The sequence below is a fragment of the Pollicipes pollicipes genome, unplaced genomic scaffold (assembly GCF_011947565.3).
Source record: "Pollicipes pollicipes isolate AB1234 unplaced genomic scaffold, Ppol_2.1 Scaffold_4740;HRSCAF=5597_pilon_pilon_pilon, whole genome shotgun sequence".
In the NCBI taxonomy this organism is placed as follows: domain Eukaryota; kingdom Metazoa; phylum Arthropoda; class Thecostraca; order Pollicipedomorpha; family Pollicipedidae; genus Pollicipes; species Pollicipes pollicipes.
The window spans coordinates 25572825-25597431 of NW_023596545.1; the positions used below are offsets into that span (position 1 = coordinate 25572825).

General features: G+C 56.5%; 1 protein-coding gene across 1 annotated transcript; it reads right to left on the reverse strand.

Moving 5' to 3' along the window:
- Positions 1 to 202: 202 nt before the first annotated feature.
- Positions 203 to 21434, reverse strand: LOC119099261 (glutathione S-transferase D4). Its single transcript, XM_037222384.1, has 4 exons — positions 21267 to 21434; positions 20640 to 20698; positions 6157 to 6307; positions 203 to 2979 (listed from the first exon to the last, which is right to left on the reverse strand). The coding sequence occupies exons 1-4, from the start codon at positions 21402 to 21404 to the stop codon at positions 2677 to 2679; spliced, it is 651 nt and encodes a 216-aa protein (XP_037078279.1). The 5' UTR covers positions 21405 to 21434; the 3' UTR covers positions 203 to 2676.
- Positions 21435 to 24607: the final 3173 nt, after the last annotated feature.

The window sequence follows — 24607 nt, forward strand, 5'->3', positions numbered from 1 at the left end:
TCTGGATTTGCATGGTCCTGAAATACGTGCACGCTAAATGTCAGGGCACTAGTCTTCAAGACGCAAAATACAACAATTGTGAGCTGAATTTTGTAAGTCCAGGCAAGTACACATATGTGTATAAGAAAGGCTGTTCTTCCATTTTATCTATCAGTTTTACATTTTTCAAATTATTGATGCAAAGTGAAGCTTACTCATTTAATGTGTCACTAAGCGAAAACCGTTCTTTGCTACTCTTTATTGAACAAGCTAATGACATAGTATATAGTAATGCCTTATTAGTGCAAGCGTGTACTGCGGAGAACTTGTGTGAAAGCAAGAGAAGCAAGCAGACACACAACCTCAACACGAAGCCATTACACAATCAGCGAAGGAGTGAATTGTGTCATTCAAAGCAATGCGTCACTGGGACGAGTCACGCAACAGTCAGCGTGGTGACAACTCTTTGGTGTTATTACCATCCACTGCGGTGACGGAACTGTACGCCACGGCACTTCAGGATGCTCCACGTATACACCCGCAATCCTAATGTATTCTTTCAAGACTGTTAAGCCGCACCCCAAACGCGACTCATAATCTTAAGTCAATCAAAATGCAAATATTCGCAGACGGAATAAATCTTACACAGCCCCGTTAAATGTTTGCATGTTTGCCTTATAAATTCGCTTTAAATCTGCTCAATCGATTCACATAACAAGACAGGGGATCAACTCAGCTGACACCCGTGTCTGACCCAATGCGCCATTGACGATTATCTCGAAGGCTTCGGCGTGCGGCCGGCAACTGGGTACGGGCATCCGCCAGGCTAGTCTATAATGCGTTTTTGAACATGCTCAAGAGAGGAGGGTTGTCATGAGAGAGACAGAAAGAGAGAGAGAGGGGGGAGAGGAGGAGGAGGAGGAGGAGGAGGAGGAGGAGCGGGACCCCACGCGCATGTTGCAGGCGTTTTGCATAGTCAGGAAAACTCTAGGTGTTTCACGCAATGCCAGCGTTGCATGCAGCCTTCCTAAAATCATCCTTTTCACGCTAGCTGACTGGAAATACTAAGCGCATCTTCAAATGTCCAATAAGTCGTGATGGTTACCGTAAGCGCCGTTACTGCACTTTTTGCCGGGCAGATATTATCATTTCAAAGCATTTCGTGAAACGCCGGAAAAGTTTTGGAGACGTTTCAAGCAAAGTATGACAAGACGGGGCGAAAATTATGTTGGAATGGGCCGCTTACGTTTGATGTTCCAATGCACGATTACTGTTGTCCACCGCACTTTCTCCTCAAAGCATAAAACTAACCGCTCTACCTGATTACGCGTCAACCATAAGTTCTCAGTCGTTTCAAGTGCGCGGTCAGTTCTGAGTAGATCATGAAGGAAGTGCCCACATGTCTGTGCATGCGGAAGTAGCCGCCGAACAGCAATCAGGAAAACAGGGGCTTGCGGAGGCCTCTCTTGAGCAGCCTTCGTTTCACGGACGGAGGTTCACCACGTGCGCGTGTTTGGCAGGTTCGAAACAGTGTAGCACCATGCACAAGTGCTACTGCACCGCTCGTAATGAGCACGCTTAGATGTCACAATGGCACGTCCTGCGTCAACAAGCAGAAAGACGAATGGCGATGACTGTTGGCCACACACGAGCGAACTTGTTAAAAAAGAGGCACGTTGTCTTTAATCATCGTCTTCGAGCGTTGCTTATCTTGAGCTACAAAACGAATGTCCCGCTTATTTCGAGCTTTTTTAGTTAGTCCTGTCAGCTTGGAGAGATGAATGTTTGAACCTGTCGCTTCACCCAGTTCCAAACAGCGTAATTACTCTGACTTTGGGGAGCGTCCGCCTCCTCGTGGCCACTCCAAGCAGCGCCTAAGGCTTGCAGTCAGATTGCACAATGATAGTGGGGTTATGGAAGTTGCATGAAACGCCGGCATTACAAGAAACGCTTATTTTTTCCTGCAGTGCCGGTGAACACCAGATATCTGCGACACATCCAAACCTTTGCTATTATGAAAGCGTGTTTAAGGCGCACACTATTCATTGCTAACAGCCGGCATCGACCCTGTGCGTGCTTGCCACCAGTTACGTACACGTGGCCAAGCACAGCGACTCGTTAAAATTGATGCATAGGTATGGACTACACGCGCAGCTTATCCTGCACAGAATGACTGACGTGAACGGCAGCACGAGTCGCACCGTCACCATCAGCGGCTTTAAGTCTGCCGGTACGACGTCAAGAGCGCCGCAATACGGTCAGCTCCGTGTGAAAACACCGGGATGGATTTCATCAGGTTGCTTCAAGTTTACTTGTCTTACCACGTTTCCTTAGACTAACAATTCTGCCTGGAACAGCGAAGCATTTGGTTAGAAAAGCTAGCCCCGTGCTCCAGATCAGTCAGGTCGCCGTCATGTCTGATTTGGGTACGGAACGGTGACCCCAACATCCACCTTAAATCATTATTAGTGCATTAAACGTCGACCCCAATTATCTAACTGACGTACCGATAATTATCTAAATGGCATACCGATAAAGCTTGATTTATGCATGTGTCGCGCGCTTCTAACGAAACGACCACAGGAAACCTTCGCTGTCCTCTCTGGCTCTACCACAAAAAATAACGAGAGAACTTGAAGAGCACGACCTTATCATGGCCGCCAACCGCTCCCCAGCGCCATCTTCTTTGTTCCACCATCACTGCTTCCTCTGCTCCAGCATCTGGCGGTACATCTCCATCCCCTCCCGGTTGCACTCGTCGTAGTAGGGCAGCGTCGCCTGCAGGTGCGCCTGCCAGGTGCGCAGGCGTGCGTACGAGTCGGTGCGGTAGTTGTGCGCCTGCAGGCGGGAGACGGTGGCGAGCAGCGACAGGTCAGCGATGCTCAACCGGTCGCCCACGGCGTAGTGGCCCTCCAGGAAGCGGTCCAGGTAGTCGAGCGACTGCTTGAGAGCGTTGGCCTTGGTGTCGTCGGGCGCGTGCCCGTGGTGGATCACTGGCTCCTGGAGGCACGTCCAGGAGGCGGGTCACACAACAGACAACCGACGGCTCCTGGAGACACGTCCAGGAGTCGGGTCACACAACAGACAACCAACGGCTCCTGGAGGCACGTCCAGGAGGCGGGTCACACAATAGACAACCAACGGCTCCTGGGGACACATCCAGGAGTCGGGTCACACAACAGACAACCAACGGCTCCTGGGGACACATCCAGGAGTCGGGTCACACAACAGACAACCAACGGCTCCTGGGGACACATCCAAGAGTCGGGTCACACGACAGACGCGCACGGACAACCAACGGCTCCTGGGTGCACGTCCAGGAGTCGGATCACACAACAGAGGCGCACGGACGGCCAACGGCTCCTACGGACGTGTCCAGAAGTCGGGTCACACAACAGACGCGCACGGACGGCCAACAGCTCCTGGGTGCACGTCCAGGAGTCGGGTCACACAACAGATGCGCACGGATAACCAACGGCTCCTGGATGCACGCCCAGGAGTCAGGTCACGTAACAGCCCACATGGATGTGTGGCAGCGGTGAATCTCCTGGGACTTAGCACCGGGCTCGATCCAATGCTCCCAAACTGTGTCGCAGCTGTGATGGAGCGTCGCGTTCGTACATACAGTGTCTGCATACCCGTGACACTCAGGAGGCATCCGTGAATGGTAGCGAAGATTGATTGCCTACATCGGGCGGCGGTGCGTCAAGTGCGCATGCAGCAAATCACTCACTGGCAGTCGCATTTGTGATGACTGGAAAACAATGTCAAGTATGTGAACGACCTAGGAGGTAGAGCGCTTACCATTGGAGCATATTGCCCGTGCCTTATCAGTAGCACGGGCAAGCATATTGGCCGTGCTACTGATAATAGTACAGTCAGATTACACTAATCCTTACTGACAATGGTAAGGATGAGCGTTGAACTGACCAGAAAGCTTATCGGCAGACATGTGTAAAATAAACTCACTTGCTTTCTGTTGCAAACCAAAATCATTATATTTCATTTAAAATAGGTTGTTGTGTTCAATCCTAAACATTAAGAGGTCCAACAATAAAAACAGCATGGGACCTGAATCATTTAGTCAACGCGGACACATGCATACGCACACGCACATGCACACACACACACACACACGCACTCACACGTACACGCACACGCGCACGCACATGCACGCACACGCAACACACGCACATTTGCTGTTCATGATATCCAGAATGCATCACGTTCTTACATGAGCTGAGAATGCGTCACTGATTACCATGCAATGTAATGTTATGATGGTGCCCAACACGGCATCGGGATGAAGGCCCACATGGCCGAGAACAGTGCTGGTCATTAAGCCGGCAGGGTATGGACGTCTTCAAATTAACCATAGGCTAAGACAGTGATGATGGCCTTATTCCTCAGAGAAAAACCACCAGAATGGAGACAAAAATGCGTTGATATGTCGTCAGCATGCCCTTATTGTAACCAATAGCAGAAGTCCTATCAAGACTTCTGGATAGCAGATACAAAATAGCGGACTTCTGCTATTGGTTTTGATAAAGGTATGCTGCAAAAATTTTAACGCATGTGCATCTCCATTCTCCTGGTTTTTCTCCGAGCAATAAGGCTATTACTGCTGTCTTATTTATACGAACAATGTTCCTCGCAAATGCACTTAACAGTTAACCAAAGGCTACCAAAAATTCCATCCAGTTCTTTACTTCCTCATACAAAAAAAAAACATTTCAAACGGCAGATTTCCATTTTCAATGCGATGTAAGCACTTTTGCCCTCTTCCTTTGGCTGAAATAGGAGTTATGGAGAGTGCATTAGGACGAACTCTTGCCAAAACAAACAAAAGCAATCAGATTAAGCAAAATAATACGGGACAGATATATATATATATATATATATATATATATATATATATATATATATATATATACATATATATGTATATTTTTTTTGCCTCGGAATAGCGTAATTCACTCGAAGGCAACTTTTGACCGGTCTGATCCCCTTAACGTATATATTACCTTGTGGAGAGAGTAGGGTGAGTTGTATCATGTCCAAGAGCATCAGGGTGAATTATTACAAATCTGCGCGATGGATGACAGTTTTGAATCACTCAGCGGACTCACAGCAGCTCGCTTTACCTTTCAGGGTACTTCTGGCTGCCGCCTGCGTGCACACGCCTTGGGATGAGAGCGACAAACAGGTTTTTGTATATCGTTACCATAGCAATCGGTGGAAATGTGTCCTAAGGCAATACGGCATAACTAAACCAATCGTAATGCTACACGGGGTGGAAGGGGAGTTCATGTGTGCTTTATGCTGCTGCAACATGGTGCTTCTCTGCTTGCCCAAGATTTCGGGTGGCGCGAGCTGTCTTCCAAGTCGGTACATGCGTGTCAGCTGTGCATGGGGCATGTTGTATCAGTGATAGAATGTACCGACCAAATGTAACTGACTTGCTGCCAATAATTGCATGATATGATTGCCGCGACTTACAGTCATTCGGATGGTAAGTCGCTATTTTCTACGATTATGTAGACCAGTAATCTCTCCCGAGCAACAGAAACAGGCTGCAGTGGTCGCACAGCAAACTCAGATGAAATGGCAAAAATTTGTCATGTCAAAGTCACGATGAGTTACGAAACAGCACAGACGAGCACGTTACGTTTACATGTCGTAACGCATTCCGCTTACTGGCGATGCAACTTACTCTATGGCAAAAAGGTAACATAAGCACAACTTTCCCAACATACGATGCAATTTTCCGGGCTCAACTTCCCTGGGTAGGGCAAGTTGTCTCAGTTGAGAGGAGGTCATTCAAAAGTTATTTACCATAAAAAGAAATGCTCCCCAAAACGTAGCAGTTACACAGAAAACTGAAGGTTATACCTGTCTGCAGATAAAATAATAATCTTCCTATCCTCAGTAGTTAAAGCAGGCGGGAGCCCAGACTGAAAACTGTAAAACTCTCCCTTCTCTCCCCCATCCAAGTATTCTTCCACACACACTTCACATACCGGCGGGAATTGTCGAGAGAAGTTGGCATGGCAACGCCGCCGCAGCGAGTGCATTGCAATGGGAGAAGTTAAGCGTATGCTGATCGCTAGTTCCCGTGAAAACCGACGCGCCCTGCCGCCAGCGGGCGGCGCCGGGCCGCCGAGCTCAGCTGCTCACAAAGTATTCCAGAATGGCCCTGTTGAGTGTGACCAAGTCGAACTGGAGCAGTCGGTCGATGGTGGCGCGCCTCTGGTGGTCGTTGGCGGGGTACAGGTGGTCGTACTCAGGCCGGCCGTGTGCGCTCACCAGGTACTGCAAGATCGCCCGGCTGCAACACACAGCGCGCGCGCGCGCGCACCACGTCACACCTCGTGCACAGAGCGTCAGGGGCACGCGCACACCACGTGCACGCACTGTCGCTGGCGCTGCTTCTGAGCGGCGCGGACACGTTCAGCGCCGGACGGCGGTGGTGTGGGACGGACGGCAGTGGTGTGGGGCTGACGGCAGTGGTGTGGGGCTGACGGCAGTGGTGTGGGACGGACGGCGGCGGTGTGGGGCTGACGGCAGTGGTGTGGGACGGACGGCAGTGGTGTGGGACGGACGGCGGTGGTGTGGGGCTGACGGCAGTGGTGTGGGTCGGATGACAGCGGTGTGGGACGGACGGCGGTAGTGTAAGGCTGACGGCAATGGTGTGGACGGACGGCAGTGGTGTGGGGCTGACGGCAGTGGTGTGGGTCGGATGGCAGTGGTGTGGGACGGACGGCGGTGGTGTGGGACGGACGGCGGTGGTGTAGGGCTGACGGCAGTGGTGTGGGTCGGACGGCAGTGGTGTGGGACGGACGGCAGTGGTGTAGGGCTGACGGCAGTGGTGTAGGGCTGACGGCAGTGGTGTGGGTCGGACGGCAGTGGTGTGGGACGGACGGCAGTGGTGTAGGGCTGACGGCAGTGGTGGGGGACGGACGGCGGTGGTGTGGGTCGGACGCTGGTCGGACGACCGGGGAGAAACGGACGTGGCTGAGGCAAGGCAATAGACGGTGGTAGGGAAAGGAGTAGGGTAGGAGTATGGAGAGTTGTAAGAGTGGAGAATGTGGTAGTAGTAAAGTTAAAGAGAGTGCTCTTTCACGGAGGCAAGGGAGAAGGCGGGTCCGTGGAGAGGCAGCGGCGAAATGTTACCGGTCGAAGAGATGGACAAACGGACGGATGAGCAAATAATGCAGTCGCGCAGTACCATTAGATGGCACACTGCGCTTTCCATTGTCCCCGGGGTGCAAGGACAGCCGTCCCTTTATCAGTTGGCTGCAGTTCGCCTTGAAAGACACCAGTTCAACGTCATATGAGCACAGTCGGCGCTCATGTGATGACCTCTTGCGAAACAGTGACTGAAATAGAAGTCGGATCGTTGCTCAGGGCGTCAGAATTGCATCGAACGCCTTCTCGGTGAATCCGCCTTTCTACTTAGTGCGCTCTAGCAGGGGTCATGTTCGACACCAGAGCAAGATTACACGGGCTATTCAGCTAACATGCCTCATTCATGCTCTGGCACGGCGCTCAGATTGGCTCATTCTCAGCCCACTCTCTCACTCACGGAGCCTATTCATGGTATGGAAATCAGAGGTTCTGAGCGGGATGGCAGAGCGGTAGCGAAAGAGGGACAGGGATAGAGCGGGAGAGAGGGAAAGGGAGTGAGAGAGGAGGAGAGAGCGAGAGAGAGAGAGAATGAGAGGAGGGAAGAGCAACAAACGCCCACCATATTTGTGCAACCACGTGTAGCACGAAAGTGTGCAAGGACGGACAACCGCTTGTGCCGAGCAACGAGCGTCGATGACCGTCCGCCGCGCTCTTCGAGACCGTTCTGCTGCGTGAGGCTCTCGCCACGAGCGGCTCTCGTCAGGCGAGCCGAATTCAGCGCGCCGTTCCCGACGGTCCACACCGGTCGGCGCGTCCGCCGCTGGACAGCTGAGCGCTGTCGCGGCGCCGCGGCGCCGGCTCGCTGCCCATGCCGGGCCGAGAGCTGGCCGCGATGCACTCCCGCCCGCCGCGGCCCGGCCCGGCGCTGCACACATCGGACCCCTCCAGCCATTAGTCCTGACGCACTCCCGCCCGCCGCGGCCCGGCCCGGCGCCGCACACATCTGGCCCTTCCGGCCATTAGTCCTGACGTACTCCCGCCCACCGCGGCCCGGCCCGGCGCCGCACATATCTGACCCCTCCAGCCATTAGTCCTGGTGCACTCCCGCCCGCCGCGCCCCGGCCCGGCGCCGCACACATCTGACCCCTCCAGCCATTAGTCCTGACGCACTCCCCGCGCGCCGCGGCCCGGCCTGGCGCTGCACACATCTGACCCCTCCAGCCATTAGTCCTGACGCACTCCCGCGCGTCGCGGCCCGGCCTGGCGCTGCACACATCTGACCCCTCCGGCCATTAGTCTTGGCGCGCGAACGCAGCCCGGCGCGTCGGGCCGGCGCTGCACACATCTGACCCCACCGGCTACTAGTCCCGACGCGCGTGCGCAGCGCGTCGGGCCGGCGCCGCACACATCTGAACCCCTCCGGTCATTAGTCCTGACGCACTCACCCGCCCGCCGCGGCCCGGCCTGGCGCTGCACACATCTGACCCCGTCCGGCCATTAGTCCTGACGCGCGAGCGCAGCCCGGCGCGTCGGGCCGGCGCTGCACACATCTGACCCCTCCAGCCATTAGTCCTGACGCGCGAGCGCAGCCCGGCGCGTCGGGCCGGCCGCGCCTGTGGTGGCAGCCTTGAACCGCCGTCGAATAAACAGCGCCGAGTGGCGGCCGCGGCGGCGACGCGCGCCGGCCAGCGCTGCCGCCCTGTCGCCTGCCGCGACCGGCCGCGCGGCGAGGGAGAGGCGCCGGCGGAGACCCCGCCAGCACGGGAGCTCGCCTGTGCCAGCGGCGGGCAGGCTGCTGCGACCGGGGACAGGTGCTGGCGTGGCGCACCGAGCTCAGACAGGGCCGTACATGGCCCGCCGAGAGGGCGGGCGATGTAGTCTCCGCTGGGGCTCGGGGGAGCTGACGGACGTGCGGACGGCACGCCCAGAGCACGGGTGATGGCGCCGGTGTGCCGGAGGGCTGGATAAGCGACTGTCCTCTCGGTACACGGCGCTATACTGGCTCACAAGGGGGTGCACAGAGGTACATGTGTAAACTGACAACCCATTGGTAGACATGTGTGTGGTGCGCAGGCACTGGACCGTCTGGTGGACGGACGCTAGCCGCTTGGTGGGCATGCACTCGTCATGGACGTATAGACTCGCCATGGACATTCATATCGGTGTATGGAACGAAATTATCTTACTAGAGACAGTGACGTCACTTAATATGCTTTGAGGGGGGGGGAGGAGCTGTCAACCTACACCCATTGCTGCCCTTACCCCCCCCCCCCCCCCTCCCCCTCCCCCCTCCTCCTCCTCCCATTCCGCACAATGTTTCTCTCCGCTCTCCAACGCATTTGGGCAAAATGGGAATCCCGGGCCAAGGAAACGCAGAAAATATCCCTGAACTTGATATAACAAGGCCTGGCATTTCCGCATTATGAGTGGCAAGTTCTAATGCTAAGCTAACGGCTTTTATTATGCCTGGTTTAAACGATGGCATAATTCTAAGTAGCAATAATACCGACGATACTCAATGTTTCGAGCCGTGCTCGACTTAAGAAAGTGTGCATGACGCATGCATCCAGATCATCATATATTTAATATACTTCATATGCTTCCAAACTCTTGAGGATGAGCACAGCCTCAAATTCTTAAAGCTGCCAATATAATCGTCATTTGCATTACAAAGTTATTTAACCAGTAATTCCTGGTATATTGAAGGCTGCTAACTTAACATAAGAACTTTTAACTCACCATAGTCCTGAACGGTTGGTCTATGAACACATTGCTATAGATTTAACGTTGATCTTGAGAGCTCCTCTAAAGGTGTTGCAAACCACTCTATGGCACAACGGTATCCAGCTGTCTATACACCTCCTCACTTATGAACAGGAGCTTCACATAGATGCGATTTGTTTGCTTCAGCTTATGACGAATGTATCATATGACAGATTATTACGACTTCTTCGCGAACGTGACGTGCTGTTTTATCGAGGACGTGCGGCACAGGCAGCGGGCCCCACCCTCGGTGATTATCGAGGACGTGCAGCACAGGTGACAGATCCCACTCTCGGTGATCCAGATGGCCGCTTGCACGTTCGTTCACAGTCGCACACAGTGCTGAGGGCAGGGTGCACACTGCGCACACTTCCTTCATAAGTGAGAAACGATCAGATTGTCTGAACAGGAGTGAAGACGCGTGCGAACACGCACGAGTAACCGTCCCGAAAAGCGGGAGGGCGGAATCCCTCTCGAGGGGGACAACTTCCACGGATAGACTTGGCGTTAACGCTAAGCTTTCACAAAAATTGGTGGGTCAGTTGTGCACGGATCTCCAGTTCTGATGCCCACGGTGTCAATCATTCTCCTTGGGGAGAAACGTTCAGATCGTTTTCCTGGGTGGGTAGAAAGAAGCTCATCTGCAATCCTTGCAAAGAAGGGAATGCAATTATTATTAAGCTCTCAATGGGCATGCGGTTACGACCAATGGATACGGGCGTCAAAGTCTTTCTTTCAAGTATGGACGACGAACATACTCTTATAATTCTTCCGAAGATGGACATATGTTCCGCCAGGCCTCCCAAGGATCGCAAGGACAGACAAGAGGTTATTTAACATTTCCGCCAAGGTGCATTGCACTCTAGGAAGGGTTGAAGCTCTCTGTAACAGTCATTTGTCCAGGTCCAAAAACTCCGTCGGCATTCGTCTCCCAGCCCTAGTTTCAAGATCCTACTTTATACCTCTGGCATATTACGTAAGGCTGAGTTCAATCAATTTAATGTTTAATGATATGTGTGTTCGAGTCTGACTCCAATTCTTTGGAGAAGTAGTTCGCGCCTTCCTCTGTGCCCCGGCCCATCAGTTTATCATTGAATGACACTGGATAAAGATAATATATATCAGATTGTCAGAGATAAAGTACGTCAAGAACAAAAACCTGGAAAATCAAACAAGGTCAAGCTTAACCTAACTAAGACATGCTGATCTTAACTGACGTCTCATCAAATTATCATTGAAAACGTATCAAATTGTATGGTTACGTTGATGGCCTTCCCCGTATTTCTAACCTAATCTAGCAAAACCAATTCAGCCTAACCAAACCGAAGGCAGCCGAAACGGCCAAAATGAGGCTGACCGACACAACCAAACACAAAGGCGACGTCGGCCACTCATTACCTGCCTGCTCATGTTATCCATGGTAGACTGTGCGGCGGTGTCTGCTCAATTCATCTATAACCAGGGCCGTTGATATCTGTAAGTGATCGCGGAGCCGAGCGCAGGGGCCGGCGACATGACCCCCCCCCCCTTCCCCCCCCCTCCCCAGCCTCTCCAACCCTCACCCATTCTCCGCAAATGTGTATTTCTTCATGATTTTGTTTTGATGGAGGGGAATTCTTTGCTTCTTATTAGTTTTTAACAAACAAAATCATACCTTACAGATAAGACAGTGCTGTTAATAATATTACTCGAACAACAACTAGGAGAAAAGAGAGATAGATGCATTGATATTTCGGTCAAATGTCCTTATGGAAACGGCTACCAGAAGACCACTGCTACTATTATTCGTTTCGATGAAGGCATGTAACTGAAATATCAAAACATCTAGCTCTCTTTCCTCCTGGTTGTTCTTCGAGGAATCATGCTAGCGGTACTGTCTTACCTATATGCGTAATGATCCTCGCAAATACACTTAACACCAAACAATATCTTAACTCGAGCAGCACAGTAGCCATGCCAGCAAATAATGTCAAAATAAACCATTATACGTCGGTCTTACACAGGATCTGTGGGCGCCTTTTTGGGTTCAGATTTTTAAAATTAAACCTCTCCTACGTTTCTCGTCATATTCTACGCAAAAACATTAGGTGGACGAACCAACGTGGAGGGGGACGGGACAACTCAACATTCAGGGGGCAGGGGACTCACAGGTGAATGTAAAATCGACACACCTGTCCGTACCGAACTATGTATTTCACAACGCGCGTTTTGCTATCAAAGTTCACTTAACAACCTTGGTCGAAACTCGAATAAACGCCGAAGTTTGGTTAAATCCCATGGTCTTCGGGATTATATGTGTCCGAGTCTTAATTACATCTCATGCGCTTATTAACCACCTTGAGTCTAAGGTCCAAAACGGAATCCAAATTCTCAAAAAAGCGACTTCAGGTCTTCGAGTCTTCTCTGAGTTTTCTCTTCTCTGAGTCTTCTTCGTGTCTTCTTTGAGTCGAATTTGTCTATGTAATTAATCAGTTTAATTTAGTCAGAGTCACAGAAGGCCATAAGTCCAGACTTGGGTTCAAGGACGGCCAGAATCAGACACACACCTGCTCTTTGGACCTTGTAAGGCGTTCATGCCAACTATTATCTAAACGTTTCGGGATAAATTAAGATGTTCTAAGAGCGCCTTTATTGTTTTCATACCTGGTGCTATAATCATGGTATGTTCGTATTTAGCCGATCGTTAGATGCAGGGTTCAGTGCGTGCGCAAAACCAAGATAGCGCGGCTGGCGTTTCCCAACAGCTCTGCGCTAATCTGCACACTCACAGACGAGCCACGCGGCCTGACGGGGCTTGACCATGGCCGAACCGACGGTGCTGCGGCGTGACCAAGTGATCCATCAACTGACGTCACTCCCACGGTAAAGCCACGTCTGGGCGAGGGGGCGCGGTGGGCTCGCATGGAATGGCGCGCCGTCTGAGCCTCGGCGCCGCTCAAAATAAACGGCCTTTTCACGCGCGGCGGAAACGTCCAAAACGTGACCAGAAATGGTGCTCTGGTCCCCGCGAAACGTGCTCTACCCGACGGCAGTGTCGTGTTGCGTGGCTTGCAGCTGCGCCTGTGTCCTTGGGGGCGGTACTCGAAGGCCCGCAGAGATGGGGCGAACCCTGACCGAATAGCAGCGCTGTGTTCAACAGTTCCACGATGACGTATATGTGCTCCTGAGAACACACACGTGCTCCGCGGTCCCCCATCTACGAGTGTGCTCCGGCGGCGGCGCTGCGCTCCACACTTCTACGATGACGTGCATGTGCTCTTGGGAACACAGTTATGTTCCGCGGTTCCTCATCTGCAAGTGTGTTTCGGACGGCAGTGTGAGTTCCTTGGTGCTCCAGCTCCAGCTGTAAATGTGCTCTGCGGGGCTGTGTGACGCACCATGTCATCGCGCAGCAGTGAGCCTGCCGCGGATCGAAGTGTTGCGTTCCCCGGCGCCGCAGACGCCGGCGTGATCAGCTGAGCGGCGCCGTGCTCTGTGGTTTGACTGCCGGTGTGCTCTGGGGGGCTGTGTTTTGTCCGAATCCCACAAAGTGGGAACGCGCTCCAGACGAAAGCATAGGCTGTCGTGGTGCCGCAGACGGCCCTGCGCTTTGGATGCTCTGTGCTCTGTACTCTGCGTGTGATCCCGCAGCGGCAGGTATGCTCTGGAACACAGCGGCAGGCCTCGCGGTGCTGACAGCGATGGCGCTTCAGAGGACAGTGCCATATTCCGTGATCTCGAGGTCGTGAGTCCCCTTGAGGACAACGCAAGGAGGACAGTGTTCCGTCCCACCGTTGGCCAGTATTTGTTCTAGAGGGCAACGTTCCGTTCCGTGGTGCTCACCCGTGAGTTTTGCTCCGGAATGCACTGCTGTGCTCCCCAGCTGTGAGGTGCCACGGACGGCATTGCCGTGTTTGCCAGCTTTAGAGTGCTCCAGCACTGTTGTGTTCCGTCGGCTGCGCGTGTGCTCCGGAAGGCACTGCTGTGTTCCCCGCGGTCCGGCAAGTTCTGGCGCCACCGTATATTCTTTGTACAGTGCCGCGCACGTTCCGCTGTGTTTAGACACGGCCCGTTGGGAACGTGTACGGTATTCGCAGTCACACCCGTGACATCGCGGCCCGCGCGGCTGCCCGTGCGGAGCAGGGGTGCCTGCAGCTCCCGCCCTCCGGGTCATGGCTCCGAGGGACCCTGACGTCAGCCGGTGAACCTCCTGACAACCGTGCTGTCAGTGTAGCCCAGGCCTGATGGAGCGGCTGGGACGTCTGCATACTGCATTTGGTGCGAAGCTCCGTCGTGATTCATGAAGATGTTAATTATGTGAAGCCCGGACTGCAGGGCCCGAGGAGAGGTAGCTCAAATAATGAATGAAAAGAAAGGGGTTTTATGAAGCCTTCCAAGCATATAATCACATAGTTGCCTAAGTGAAATGGCCACGAAAACCAGTATATTCTGTGAACGGGTGACTAACGGGCAATGCAAAAACATGCCGATGCCATGGCTACTACCACTAAAACTGCTCCGTTGCGTGGTCCTCAGTGCACTTTCAGTCAAGGGCATGGGTCATAGAACAATCTTATGACACGTAGGCCGAGAATGCGTGGAGAGCATGTGCAGTAGGAAATTATCACTGAGCGTTCCACGAGCGCCTAGCAACACGCCAGGGGCCCGCCGTTGGCGGTTGGGCTCGTTTTATCGCTTAGCAGTCGGCCTGGCTGCAAAGGCAATGGAGATGCAAATGTCCGGAACGCCTGGTGAAGACAATCGGCATTCGCGGAACGCCCAGACGAAGGCAGAGATCCTCGGTGGAGGCATGAGGTCTCACGGTCATTGCCAGGAAACCCCACCAATCAGCCCAGCCGATCAGCTTGGTCGTCAACATCAGAGGGAACATATGTACCGGCAAGGCGTTTCCCACCGGTGAGATGGCTTCCGCTCTCGTTGCTAAGGAGGCCCCCTTCCCCATCCGTGGTTCGTTCTCCACGTGCAGAGGTATTCACAAGCATGCCTTGAGTGCAGTGTTTTGCGTCGCTGAGAGGCACGATTCGTGTGGAGTGTCGTGTGTTGGGAATTCACGACGCGTTGGTGCGGCTCACTGTTGTTTAATGACTTGATGGGAGACCAACAGCCGGCTGACATGCGTCGCGTCAGCAACTTTTAAGCCCAGAGTCAGCGTTTCTTTGTGACTTTGTGTCTGTATTTTTGTCAGCGAAATCCATGTTTGATGTAGCGTGCTGTCTCGTCAGCTTTTTCGAAAATACAGCCTCTTGGATACCGATTGTAAGCCATGTGCAGGACGAAACCGGCACCCCCAGAGAGGGACGTGCGCACTCCCACAAGCCACGATCAAGTATCAGGAAAAGGTTTCCCAGGTTGCGTCACCCCTCAGGCGCAGCACTATGTCAACAGCGATGTTTGCTATCTAAAGGACAAACTTGGGGGCCACGCGAGTACCGGCATCACCCCGAGAGCAGCCGCAGCGCGGCCGAGCCTTCCGCGGGTGCACTCCGCTGGCATCGCTTTCACGCGGCGAGTGAGGCAAGCACGCTTGCACCACGACCGACATCCCTGACACGGACGGCCATCGTCGCCTCGCAGCGGGGGGGGGGGGAGGGAGGTGAGATCGAGCGGCGAGGACGAGGATGGCGACCGGTCCCGCCCTGCCCCAGCGGCCAGTCAGCGCCCGGCGCCTGATCCACGGCCCTGGCAGCCTCCTGGTGAGCCCAAGCTCCTGGCCCCGGAGCGACGGCGACGGTGGTGGCCTCTCCAGCCTCCTCGGACTGCGCTCGGCGCGACGCGAGGTCAGGTATGTGAGCGTCTGTATATTGATGTAGCGACCAGGACGACTTCTCTCCGCCCAAGGCCGCGCCAGCGCCCCTCGGCCGGCCATGCACGGTCTCCATGTAAATAAGCTGAGGTGACGTACTGTCGACGCCCGCGAAATCAATGTTTGCTCCAAGGTGCCAGCCGTTGCGGGCTGCCGCTCGACAGCGTTGAAAATGGCGGCGGCCCGCTACCAGAACAGGCGTCTCATGTGCGAAACACATCCGGCATCGCCTTGTTCCCAGATCCAATGGCCTTTGTCACTTCTGTTGGACTTCCTTCCACTGCAGCTCGTGGCAGGACGTTCGATGCGTTTAGAGCGTTTTACAAATATGTCAGGCGATAGAAAACTCCTCTTCACGGACACCGTGTATTAATCCTCCAAAAGCTGTGTTCAACTGCGACCAGCATCGCACAATATCAGCAATGGATGGTGTGAATCATGACGGTACAGCCTCGATGGTACACAGGAGTCCCGTCGAGACGACCGGTACCCACCAATCTTTCTCTACTTGCCGTCGGATCGCACTGGCACGCGGCAGCAAAGCAGAAAAAGACAGGTGGTGACCGGTCTGACGCCGAGCGGCGCCGTCTTCCTCCCGCCGCCGCGCCGTCAGCCCCACCTCCGGGCAAGGAGACGCGACTTCTCTCCCCGGCGGGCGGACACGGGACCGCCGGACAGCGGCCGCCTGTCCGCCCGACCGGGCCGGGGCGCGTTACCATGGCCACTGACCGGCCCACCACTCTCGGCCCGGCTCGGCGGCCGTCTCCGCTGCAGGACACCGGCTGCAGGCGCCCGCCCGGCAGGTCGTCGCGCATGCAAATCAGGCGGACCGTGGCGCGGCGGCCTTGACGCGGTGATTCGCACGCATAGCGAATGCGCCGGCGGGGCCTGGTCGACGCGCGACTCGAGGCTCGGCCGGCGCGGGTCACGGCCGACGCCGGCCGAGGCGGACGGCCGGACCGGCGGCGCTGACGACGCGGCGCGGAGCTGGGCGGGCCGGCTCAGGCCTCTCGGCTGGCCTCGCCGCCGCGCAGCGCGCCCTCATCTCCATGCGGCGCGCGCCAGGGGGCCGTCACGGTGAGATGGGGCGCCGGGCGCGGCCCCGCCCTCGGACGGCGTCGCCGCGGCGCCTCAAGCTCCACCCGGGGCACGCACCGGCCCCAGCCTGGCGCACGTGGCACCCGCGACCTCCCGGCCCGGCAGCCGCCGAAGCCGGCCCCACCTGCGGCAGGCCGGCGCCGCCGCCCCGCGGACAGCGTCACTCGATGCGGCGCACCACGCGCGGCGCATGCTTGGTGCGGCCACCGTGCCGACGCGACCAGAGGTGACGCTGACGCGGCCGATGCCGCACCGCACGGCGCGCGCCCGGGCGGGCAGAGCGGACGGACAGCAGAGCGAGCGGGCTGAGGTGTTGGCTCTGGGGCGCACCGGCGACAAGCCACTCCCCCCGGGCGGGGATCTGAACTGAGATAGCTCTGGCCCTCACCCTCGAGTGTGGAACTCCGTTTCCAGACACGGAAGGCTCGATAACGTCACATTGTCGGGAGTGTCCGGTCCCACCGAACCCGAGGATGCCAGTCCAGGATCAGGCGTTAGATTCCATGGAGGCTCAGGCTACCGAGCCACGCAGTCGCGGATGGTCAGCCCTTCCTTTAGCCGTGACCGCGCCTCTTGGCAAGTTTTTCGCGACTGACTACGCGCACATAAGTCCGGCAGCCGGACATCAGATGATGATGCAACTGAGGACATCAGAACAGGACTGGACACCGCGGAACGGCACAGGCCAGAAATCAGCGGACAGTCGGGCGTTGCAAAAAATCAGAGACGCCAGAGACAGCGGCACGTCAACGGCTATCATTGTGATAGCCACCTGTCATCACATAACAGAGAACGTGCATGGAATATCTCAGCATGAACTGGCTCGTCTGAGCCTTCTGACCGGAACGTTTAAAAGGAAGGGCATATAGCGGACATGGCAGGTGACCGATGCCAGCGAGGCAGAAAAAAACATCCTCAATAGCATCGTCAAACGCGTGGTGCTCTCTATGGCAACTAAAATCAAACCCTGTGCATGAAGGAAAGTACATCGTAAGGTGTTTCCGTCTCCATGAGGTAATGAAGGTACCGCGGCGATACCGATAGCACCGATGCCGTACACCTCACGCATGCACGAAACACAACTAAATGTTCCTTTGCTGATTTCACTGTTGTGGCTGGTAAAACTAAATGAACAAAGCAAATCGACGGAGCGAGGTCGCTGGAATCCTGTCCTCCCTACAACACGAGCTAGATTTCGTCCGCAACAGTAAAATGAGCCGGTGATCAAAAGGCTGAGGAGCGATTGAGTCTGATAGCTACAGACCACTGTTACCTACACCAAGGGAGCCGTGGTCCAGCACAACGCACGTCACCACGCTGACGTCACCCGCGCTTTACGCCCCACCCAACTAAAACCCGATGGGACGTCCGAACGACACCAGCCGACCCTGCCTGATGCCCGGGGGCCCTCGCACTAGTCACTCGCCGCCGCGGCCGCGGCGCGCCCCCGGATGGTCCCCGCGGCCGTCGGCGGCCCCGGCCGGTGCTCGCGCCCCGACCCTCCCCGCCAGCCGGACGGTCGAGCGAACTGCTGCGTCGGGCGAGCGGCCCCCCGCAGCCCGCCGGCCGCTGGAACACTTCCTTCGGCCGGCCTGTGGTGGGCACGTGGTCGGGGCAGAAGGCGCCGCCAGCAGCGGGGCAGCGGTCGGCGACGCGGGCGACGATGGCGCCCTCGCCGACAGGCGGGCCATTAGTTCATCTCGCCGCGCTCGCCGCAGTGTCCGTCGGCCTGATGGCTGATCGGCCCGCGCAGGCGTTTGCCCAGGAAGAGAAGCCAGGCTGAAGATGCCAGGAAGGGCCCCGGCGGGCGTCGCCAGGGAGAGCAGCCTGGGTGAGGTCGCCAGGGAGGGAGGCCAAGCGAACACATCGCCCAGGAGAGAAGCCAGGCTGGGGTTGGCAGGGAGGGAGGACCAGGCGAACGTCCTCCAGGGAGGGGGCCAGGATAGGGGTAGCCAGGAAGTCAGGCTAGGCGGCGGTTCGCCAGGGAGGACGGCCAGAAGGTGGTCGCCGGGAGGCAGGCCAGGTGAGTGTTGACAGGGAAGGAATCCAGGTAAGCGTCACCAGGAAGGGCCCCCCCAGGTGCAGGGTTACCAGGGAGGGAGGCCTGGCAAAGCGTAGGTAGGAGATTTCACCTGACCTCGTAGATATCGCAGACGCCCCAGGGATGAAGGCTGGAAGGGGAGGAGGAGGAGGGCTTCCTCATTGAAGAGGAAGTGCGGAGGAGGACTTCGGAAGGGAAGCGAAGAAAGGCGTCTTGGTTGGGTGAGGGCGCCAGGGGTGAAGACCATGTCCTCAGGGAGAGGGGAAGAGGTTAGGCGTCGCCAGGGAAGGCACGTAGATGGTAGAGGCACGAGTCGCCACGTGCACGGAGCGAAAACGGGCGTCATCTGTAAGGTCTGATAGAGGCGACGTTTGCTGTGAAGGGATTCGAATAAAAGCCGAATGTGGACATGAAAGAAAAGGGAAGGCGACTAAGGTTTTTCTAGCAGGGAGGAAGGGACGCGGCGGTCGGTAGCGTCTTGCACGAGTGACAGCCATAACCAGCCGCGTGGGTTCTTTGACTCGGGGGCCGGCAATTACCAAACAGTCCACGACAATCTCATGTCCCGTTAACTTTCAAATTCCTCATGGTGGTGCTATGTTATGTTTAGCAGCACTCTCTGGCATCTAAATGCGGCCGGTCTGGCCACTCTCTTCCAATCCATGACGCGGCAGACCGATACGTTGACGAACGGTCTAGGCCTTGAGTCAGACTGATCGGAGCTTACTATCTCCGGCCGACCAGACGACCCCGTGGCGTGTGTTTATCCCAGGTCTGGGCCGCCTGACGCGGCAGGGCCGGACTGCTGCGCCGCGCGCGGTAGCCGCCCTGGTGAGCTGCCGGACCGCCCGGCCGGCCCGCCGGGCGGGCCGCACCCGCTGCATAATGAGGAGTGGCCCTCGCGCCAGCCGGGAGCGAAGGCCGTGCGGACGACGGACGTACAGGGCTCGTTGGGGTCAGACGGGCGAGGAGCGGGGAGCTGCAGGCAGCCCGCGGCCGCGTCAGGGCGTTTGAGTGTGTCCTGGCTCTAGTGTGCACGGCCGTTCAGAACAGTTCTGCGCAGTGCGGTGCAGCATCAGCGCACACTGCAAACCGACTGACAACAGCGCTGAATTCCGATCTGGTCAGATGTACAGCCTTTAATTACCGACTGGAGCTGCCGCTACGAGTGAATAAGCAGACGTTACGATTGGCTGACAATCTGCTCACTTTCTACATCTGCCCGAAAACGGCCCAGCTTCTCCAGCAGCCTTGATGGCTGCGGTGTGGCCAGATGTTTCTCCTCCCTTCAGCCACAAATGGGCACGTCTCCATAGCGCGGTGAACAAACACGGCGGCGATTACACCCACGTGACAAGGCCCGATCAGATCGCTGACACGGGCCGCGAGGTTAGCGGCCAGGGTGTCGGTCTTCGGGGCGTCGGATTCGGGCGGTTGCGCTACGATGCGCGTTTGTGCTTGGTGTCGGATCAGGGTCTGTGTTTGGGTTTGTCGCTTGCGCGTCTGCCTGCTCATGGGGTGAGAGGAGCGGTAACGACAGTAGCTCGGGTTCGCCGTCCGTGGTGTAGTTCGGGAGGTGTCCTGTGTTGCGACGCCTCCTCGACCGGACCGAGGGCCCCGCGCCTTTCCGTCAAATGTCAGTTTTCTAGATAGCTTGGCATCCGCTAGGCACATCTCTGATTAAGACAGTGCATTTCAGTGCTTGGCATGGGCTTGATGCCTCGTAGACAATTATATCAACATTTCGTAGGACGTGTTGCCAGTTGTGCACCACATGACCACACCGACACGCATGATCAGGAGCTGTGACCATGGCCATCCACTCACCTCTCCCACAGGATGAAGCCGTTGTCTTCCAGGGTTGGCACGGTGTGCTGCGGGTTCAGCTGAAGCGGAAGGACTCGGTCAACGGTCAGCGGGGGCGCCGTGCATTTCTTACGGGCGGCCAGGCGACTCAAATGCATCCCCACAACACGCCGCCGTTCACTTCCGTGAGCAAGCAACGTACTCTGAATAAGTGACAATCTGAACTAGTGATTGCTTCTGAGGTAAAATAAGCAGCATGCATCTGCATGCCGGGCATTTGTGGTGGCAACAGGCATCGACAGGAAATGTCAGGTGCCTCGGAGTACTTAAACATCAGCGTCTAACGGTTGCCATGACCAAAACCGGCTCCACCAAAAACGTCAGCCCGCAGCCATATTCCTGCACACTGTGAACATCGCATGCGCCACACGCTGAGACACGGTGTCAGTTGCAACTTGGACAGCTTACTGTCCAGCTGTTTTCGCTGCAAGCCCATCATCCACCTGAAAATGTCTAAGACGGAGGACAGCCTCCGATCGGTAGCCAGCGTTTTTAATCAGATATCTAACAAAACTCCCAAGTTTCATGGCATTTCGAGCAATCGGTCGCCTGCAACGCGCCCGACGTGCATCTTAGAACATTCCGCACCTTCACAAACCAGGCCATCATGTGTTCCATCTTCCTCTGGATGTCCATCTTCTTGAGATCGACTTTGAGCTTCATCTCCTTGATGCACATGAGTACGGCCCGGCAGGACGTGGACATAGGGCTGTACATCAATTCCATGGTGTCGTCACCTGTTGGCGACAGCGATGCTTAGAAAAAACTACCGACCTGAAGCCACGGATACAACGGAAGGGAAGGCCAAGAATCACGGCATACCGAGCCAAGGTGATAAATGCGCGTTGCGAGTTGGATTGCGCCTGGCAGCACCGCAGTTGCGTAAAAATCATGGGTATATAATCGATACGTATACTACTATCAGATGACTATAAACATGAGGGTGCGAAGCGGTCACGTTGGAAATGCACCCCACACCTGAAACACCTGAATCATAAGGGGGGATGGGCCAGTGGACACCGGCCGCAGCCAAGCTCCGGCTGGTCACCGAAATTAACTCCCTCTTCCAGCCGTCAGCGGAGAGGTCCCTCTGGCAGCGGCCGGCCAGCTGGTGGTCATGTGGTGTGGCAGACCCCCACCAGGAGGTCCCTCTGGCAGCGGCCGGCCAGCTGGCGGTCACGTGGTGTGGCAGACCCGCCACCAGGAGATCCCTCTGGCAGTGGCCGGCCAGCTGGCGGTCACGTGGTGTGGCAGACCCGTCACCGGGAGGTCCCTCTGGCAGCGGCCGGCCAGCTGGCGGTCACGTGGTGTGGCAGACCCGCCACCAGAGATCCCTCTGGCAGGCCGGCCAGCTGGCGGTCACGTGGTGTGGCAGACCCGTCACCGGGAGGTCCCTCTGGCGCGGCCGGCCAGCTGGTGGTCATGTGGTGTGGCAGACCCGCCACCAGGAGGTCCCTCTGGCAGCGGCCGGCCAGCTGGCGGTCACGTGGTGTGGCAGACCCGTCACCGGGTCTGCACACCACGTCGGTCTGTCTGTCCCTCTGGCGGTGGCCGGCCAGCTGGTGGTCATGTGATGTGGCAGACCCGCCACCGGAGATCCCTCTGGCAGTGGCCGGCCAGCTGGCGGTCACGTGGTGTGGCAGACCCGTCACCGGGAGGTCCCTCTGGCGGTGGCCGGCCAGCTGGTGGTCATGTGATGTGGCAGACCCGTCACCGGGAGGTCCCTCTGGGGTGGCCGGCCAGCTGGTGGTCATGTGATGTGGCAGATCCGTCACCGGGAGGTCCCTCTGGCGGTGGCCGGCCAGCTGGTGGTCACGTGGTGTGGCAGATCCGTCACCGGGAGGTCCCTCTGGCGGTGGCCGGCCAGCTGGTGGTCACGTGATGTGGCAGACCCGCCACCAGGAGGTCCCTCTGGCGGTGGCCGGCCAGCTGGTGGTCACGTGGTGTGGCAGACCCGCCACCAGGAGATCCCTCTGGCAGTGGCCGGCCAGCTGGCGGTCACGTGGTGTGGCAGACCCGTCACCGGGAGGTCCCTCTGGCAGTGGCCGGCCAGCTGGTGGTCATGTGATGTGGCAGACCCGCCACCAGGAGGTCCCTCTGGCAGCGGCCGGCCAGCTGGTGGTCATGTGATGTGGCAGATCCGTCACCGGGAGGTCCCTCTGGCAGCGGCCGGCCAGCTGGCGGTCACGTGGTGTGGCAGACCCGTCACCGGGAGGTCCCTCTGGCGGTGGCCGGCCAGCTGGTGGTCACGTGGTGTGGCAGATCCGTCACCGGGAGGTCCCTCTGGCGGTGGCCGGCCAGCTGGTGGACATGTGATGTGGCAGACCCGTCACCGGGAGGTCCCTCTGGCGGTGGCCGGCCAGCTGGTGGTCACGTGGTGTGGCAGATCCGTCACCGGGAGGTCCCTCTGGCGGTGGCCGGCCCTGGTGGTCACGTGATGTGGCAGACCCGTCACCGGGAGGTCCCTCTGGCGGTGGCCGGCCAGCTGGTGGTCACGTGATGTGGCAGACCCGTCACCGGGAGGTCCCTCTGGCGGTGGCCGGCCAGCTGGCGTCACGTGATGTGGCAGATCCGTTTCTGGTGGCGCCGCCGTCTGGGTGCAATCCCAGCGATAGCCGACTGATAAAGAGCGATCGATCGACCCCGGGCCGTCGCTGTCCAGCTGGCGACCCCGCAGCAGTGGACGGATAGCGCTGCGTAACGTCCCAAGTGCCCAGGGGGTCGGTTCGGACAACACTGGGTAGGGTCGCGTCTGGTGGCTCTGTTTTGCGTGATTCTGTCAGTTGAACGTGCTGTTTTGGTAGATGATAATGTAGCGCAGCTGTTTTCAACGCCTTTCCGAACGATCTTCCAGCTTAGATCCCTCACGAACGCCTAGTGTCCTGTGTCGACGACACAAAACTGTTTGACTCCGTTCATCTAGACCAACTATCCGTTTTTGAAATCCCGATAGAAGGAAACATCCAAGTGATTCAATCGCCCCTCACACCTAGCTCCCATTAAATGAATCTCACCAAACAACTCTCCCCCCTGGCACTTCACAATCCCTGAAAAAGTTATATTCTCACCTTGACATTACGGAACACAGCTTAAGCCTTTCGTCGTCTATGGAGATGCTGCTATCGAAAGCACCCTTTTCTGGGAGTTGCACATATCCCGTGTTGCTGAACGCCATGCTTTTGTGCTTGCATAAAAATCGTCACCATCTTACGCCCGAAGATCGTAAGCTTCTCATCCAGTCCCACGCATTCTCTCATCTCCCGCTCTGCCTCTCGGTCTTAGTTGGGGCTGCAGGGTGCGACCCAAACACAGTGCAAGGGTGGTAAACTTTGAGGGCATTAATGCCACCGATACTCGTCGGCGAGATTCATGGCGGCGACCGTCCAAGCGCTGAGTGTCGCGGTGTCAGTGACCTTGCCATCCACCGTGACGGCCTCGCTGTATTCAGGGCCCTTGAACCCGCGGCCGGTAGAGGTCCGGACCCTGTTCACCCTACGCACTGCTGTATGACCGCGTGCCACCCGGGTGACAGCGACGAGCGCCCGATCAGCAGCCCTTCACCTGTCGGTGGCGCGCAGGGCTTCTCCGTGCCGCACGACCCCATCCTGGAGTCGCCTGCCGCCGACCATCACCGCCCTTCGGACCCGCAGAGCTTCGCACAAGACTGCCCGATATAGACGGTCCGTTGTGTAATCACGGCTTGCTTTCCGTCGTGCAACATGTTTCGACGATTTAGCTTTTGATTACTGATTTGGCTTTTGACAAGTGTAAACGACGGTATGGCTGATAACGTGCGAACGTGGTTGCGTTGTTGTCATGCTTTAATACTGCACTGATACTACGATTGCAACTGTACCGAATCACACAATAAGCCACATTTTGGAATGTTTCGTGAATAAAGTTAACATGACCATGCGGGGACAAATTCG

Excerpts from the sequence above, each read along its gene's own strand:
- LOC119099261 (XM_037222384.1), bottom strand. The coding sequence starts at position 21,404 with ATGGAATTGATGTACAGCCCTATGTCCACGTCCTGCCGGGCCGTACTC. Across the intron at positions 6,308-20,639 it reads GGCTTCATCCTGTGGGAGAG|CCGGGCGATCTTGCAGTACC; the intron begins GTGAGTGGATGG and ends TGTGTGTTGCAG. Across the intron at positions 2,980-6,156 it reads GGGCCATTCTGGAATACTTT|GAGCCAGTGATCCACCACGG; the intron begins GTGAGCAGCTGA and ends ACGTGCCTCCAG.